The sequence below is a fragment of the Vombatus ursinus genome, unplaced genomic scaffold (genome assembly GCF_900497805.2).
Source record: "Vombatus ursinus unplaced genomic scaffold, bare-nosed wombat genome assembly UNPS02014807.1, whole genome shotgun sequence".
NCBI classification, from domain to species: domain Eukaryota; kingdom Metazoa; phylum Chordata; class Mammalia; order Diprotodontia; family Vombatidae; genus Vombatus; species Vombatus ursinus.
Genome location: NW_020954585.1, coordinates 19,376,154 through 19,380,669, shown reverse-complemented (window position 1 = coordinate 19,380,669; position 4,516 = coordinate 19,376,154). Strand labels below are relative to the sequence as shown.

At 40.7% G+C, this 4,516-nt stretch overlaps 1 protein-coding gene across 1 annotated transcript; it reads left to right on the top strand.

The window, feature by feature from the left end:
• Nucleotides 1-365: 365 nt before the first annotated feature.
• Nucleotides 366-1,722, top strand: LOC114052254 (cathepsin L1-like; the record flags this gene model as incomplete). The annotated part of the gene is made up of 3 exons (XM_027874775.1): nt 366-534; nt 639-750; nt 1,369-1,722. Coding segments are annotated over 3 exons (381 nt in total), but the record flags the coding sequence as incomplete, so codon positions are not given.
• Nucleotides 1,723-4,516: the final 2,794 nt, after the last annotated feature.

Below are 4,516 nucleotides of genomic sequence, written 5' to 3'. Positions count from 1 at the left end.
CAACTAGTATGCTCTTACAGTTGCTAATTAATTGGTTGCTTTGTGCCAGTGGTATCAAACTCAAATAGAAATGGGGGCCACTGAACCATCCCTTAGAATCCATACGGGATGCATATTGACTTAGCAGTGATGTGTAGGAATGTTACCAGCCCTCTGGTTTACACTATGCTGCCTTCTTTCAATGTGACTTTCAAATAGTCCTTTACACACTCTAATCCTGCTCTGTTTTTGAGCTGCTCATCTAATAAACTAATGGGAGAACATGGCCCATAGATTTATTAATTTTGTGGCTATCAATTTTAAAATATATCTGAGCAATACCACTGATAATAGTAGACCCAAACCTTTTATCTGTTTCATTTTAAAAGGATAGTGGCTGTCGGTATCGGTCAGAATGCTCTGGTGCTAATGTCACTGGATATGTGGACATCCCGTCTGGGCAGGAAAAGGCTCTTTTAAAAGCTGTGGCCACAGTGGGTCCCATCTCTGTTGCTGTTGATGCAGGACATCCATCCTTCCAGTTCTATCGCTCTGGTAAGCATTTGTTCCTCATTATTTCTGCAACAATATATTTAACTGTATTACTGCCATTCACTAGTTAGCATTTCTGAAGTTCATGTTTCACTTGAATATCCTAGGTGTTTATTATGAACCAGAATGCAGTAGTGAACAGCTAGATCATGGCGTGCTGGTTGTGGGCTACGGTGTCGACAGAATGAATGGAAAGAAATACTGGATTGTCAAGAACAGGTAAACCAAGATCTTGCCTGAAATGTCATTGACCTGCTTGTTGCCAGTTTGTGGTTATTTCATTTTGAAGAAAGGGGGAGGAAGAAGAAGGGTAGAGTTCCTGGGATCCTGTGAAATGGAGAAAGAATGTTCATGGGTGGAAGGGGCCCTATTTTTAAGATCCAGAGTAGATTGAGAGTTCCCCCTAGGTAGTATAAAAGATTTCCTGTTGCCTGGTTTGTTGGACTGGTTTTTTTTTGTTTGTTTTTTAAATTTTTAGGCAATTGGGGTTAAGTGACTTGCCCAGGGTCACACAGCTAGTTAAGTGTCAAGTGTTTGGTCTGAGGCCAGATTTGAACTCAGGTCCTTCTGACTTCAGGGCCAGTGCTCTATCCACTGCACCACCTAGCTGCCCCTGGACTGTTCTAATACAGTTATTGTCAGACTGACTTACAAAGTTCTATGGAAAAAGCACTTCACTTGGAAAACCTGAAAGTGCTTGGTGTTGAGTGAGTGGTTGTCATGAAGTAGAGCAGTGTAGGTGGCACAGTGGATAGAGTGCTAGCACTGGAGTCAGGAGGACCGGTGTTCAGATTTTTGAATGGTGCTCTTAAACTTAATACTACACTTTCTTTTCAGCTGGGGTGAAGAGTGGGGCGACAGGGGGTATGTTTTGATGATCAGGGATCAGAGTAACCACTGTGGAATAGCAACAGCCGCCAGCTATCCTAAAGTATGATGTGATTGATGGAGGACTGCTTCACAGAGATGGGATCTGACCTGTATCATTTGGGATCAAACACTTGAGTCACCCAGGATCCCAAGTTGTAATTTGAGTTTCTTTTGACATTTTTACCTTTGTGAAATGTAAACACTACTTTGTTATAAATAGCTTGTAATATTGCTTAATTCAAAAACTTATAAATTCACATTTTAAAATTGTATGTATGAAGCTTTACCTTTTTAAATAAACCTTGATTCAATATATATGAACTTTGGGAGTGCTGTTTTTCCTTCAATGTGTTAAATTTTGTAGCAAAAGAGAAGAGTTGGATTTCTTTTTTTTGTCTCGGGATGGGGAGTCAGTCAGTGGCTACAGATAGTTTCTGGCATTGAACCAACATTTTGTACCCTGCCTTTTAACACACTAATTGAAGTGCAAATAAGTGGGTATGAGTGAGGCTTTGACATTACTTCAGTCCCTTCAAAGGCAAAACATGGAAAGTCTATGCCAATTTTCAGGAACCATTCATAATCAATGTACAGTTTTGTTCTCTGACTCTCAATCTGTTTCTGATCTAAATGGAGACATAGATGTATGGGCCTAAAGTGACACAGCTGACATGAGCCATCTTAAATTTCAAAGTTTTTCAAGGTGACCTAACCATAATATCATAATGAAACTGCTATTACACGTGATTTTTTTTTTCATCTTTTCTATCACCAACTGAAAGCCTTTGAGTAAAATGATAATTTTAATTTTAGAGTTGTAATGAGTCTTAGATGGCCACATAGTTCCCATTCATGCTTGGTTCTTTATATAATATATTCAGTTAATCAATAAACATTGTGTCTACTATGGGTCAGGCTAAGTGATGGCAATACAAATAAGAAAAAAGACAAGCCTTGCTTTCGAGGAGGTTACAATCTTAGAGAAGACGAGAAAAATAAGGTGAGAAGGGGGTGGGAAGGGTTCCAGGAAAGGTACTGGATTTAGAAGCATGGTAGAAAAGTCAGAAGCCCCAAAGTAGTGCACACAGGTGAGAAATTGAGGACATAATATTGACTCATTTGATCCTTAAACACTCTGTGAGGGGCAGCTAGATGGTGCAGTAGATAGAATGCTGGGCCTGGAGTCTGGTGGACCTGAATTGTAATCCAGCCTCAGACACTTACTAGCTGTATGACCCTAGACAAGTCACTTAATCCAGTTTGCCTCAGTTCATCATCTGTAAAATGAGCTGGAGAAGGAAATGGCAAATGGGGTCACAGAGATAATCCCCATTTTACAGAGGGAAGCTGAGGCCAAGAGAGGTTAAGTAAGTGACTTGACTAGGGTCACCTCCCTGATAAAGTATCCATTGTAGGATTTGAACGTGGGTCCTCTCCACTTCAGGCCCAAATCAGTCACCATACCAAACTAAGGAATAGTGGTTAACAGGATCAAGTGCATTCTACCATAAAGAGGGGAAGAGCAAACAAAGCATCATCAGTTGGAGAGCTAAAATAGTCCTGAGGAATGATCACCTCCAATCGGTTGTACAGATAAAGAATCTCATTGGACTCATTAGAACCGTAGCACAAAGTGGCTTGTCTGATAGGACAGGCCTGGGTTGAGAGAATACCTCGTGGAATCAGAGGCACTGGGCTCTTCAGTCCGGCCTCTGCTGTGTACTAATGGGATTGATTGGAAAAGTGACCAAATCTCTGGGCTTCAAGTCTCCTGTTCTGGAATATAACGAAGGCATTAGACTTGAGATCTAAACCTGTGATCCTATGATTCCCAGGTAAATGTATCTTTTCTTCTGTCACAGAATGTACAAAAATAAAATGGGAGAACTGGATAACTCAGAATTTAGAGTCTCAGAGATCTGGGTTTTCATATTGGCTCTGCCATGTATGAGGTAGTAAAATGGTACCTTAATAAGGTTAGGCTTAGACTCAGGAAGACCTGAGTTCAAATCTGACCTCAGACACTTACCAGCTGTGTGACCCTGGGCAAGTCACTTAACCGTATTTGCCTCAGTCTTCTCAACTATAAAATGAAAAATACCTTGCTGGTTTATCAAATGAGATTGTATTTGCCAGTTGCTTAGAAGTGCCTGGCATATAGTGGGCACCATGCAAATGTATATTTGCCTGACTTACAGGCAAGTAGATGGCACAGTGGATAGAGCTTTGGCCTGGAGTCAGGAAGACCTGAGTTAAAGCCTGCCCTGAGACACTAGCTACGTGATCCTGGGCATATCACAGCCTCTGTTTGCCTCGGAGGCAGCTAGGTGTGTCAGTGGATAGAACCCTGGGCCTGGAGTCAGGAAGAACTGTGTTCAAATCTAATTCAGATACTTACTAGCTGTGTGATGCTGGGGAAGTCACTTAACCTCTATTTGCCTTAACCTGCTGGTGAAGGAAATGGTAAACCACTTTGGTATCTGTGCCAAGGAAACCTCATGGACAACAAACCTACCTCACTCCCATGTCCTAGGGGGGGAACATTAGATAAGTAACAATGTCTCTGGGGCCTTCTGTCCGCATTCATCTCCAAAATGAAGGGATGAGACTATATGACCTCTCAAGTTCCCTTCTGGCTCTAAATCCATGATCTTGTGATCACCCATTTCATCTGTTCACTTGTAAGTGCAAGATTAGAAGAGCTCCTTTAAAATGAGAATTCCATATATTCAAATATTAATTCCATTTATTTAAGCAAAGCATACATTATGAAGCAAGGGTTTTTTTTTTAAATTTGAATTATCAACAATCACTTTCATAAGCTTTTGAGTTTTAAATTTCTCTCCCATTCACTTCCCACCCCCCTCAAGATGGTGCGCAATCTGATATAGGCTATACATATACATTCCTATTAAACATTTTCACATTAGTGATGTTTTAAGTAAGAATTAGAACCAATAGGAGGAACCACCAGAAAGAGGAAACAAAACACAACAGAAGAAAAAAAACCAGCAAATAGTGTGCTTTGATCTGCATTCAAACTCCATAGTTCTTTCTTTGGATGTGGATAGCATTTTCCATCATGAGGCCTTTGGAGATGTCTTAGATCCTTGTA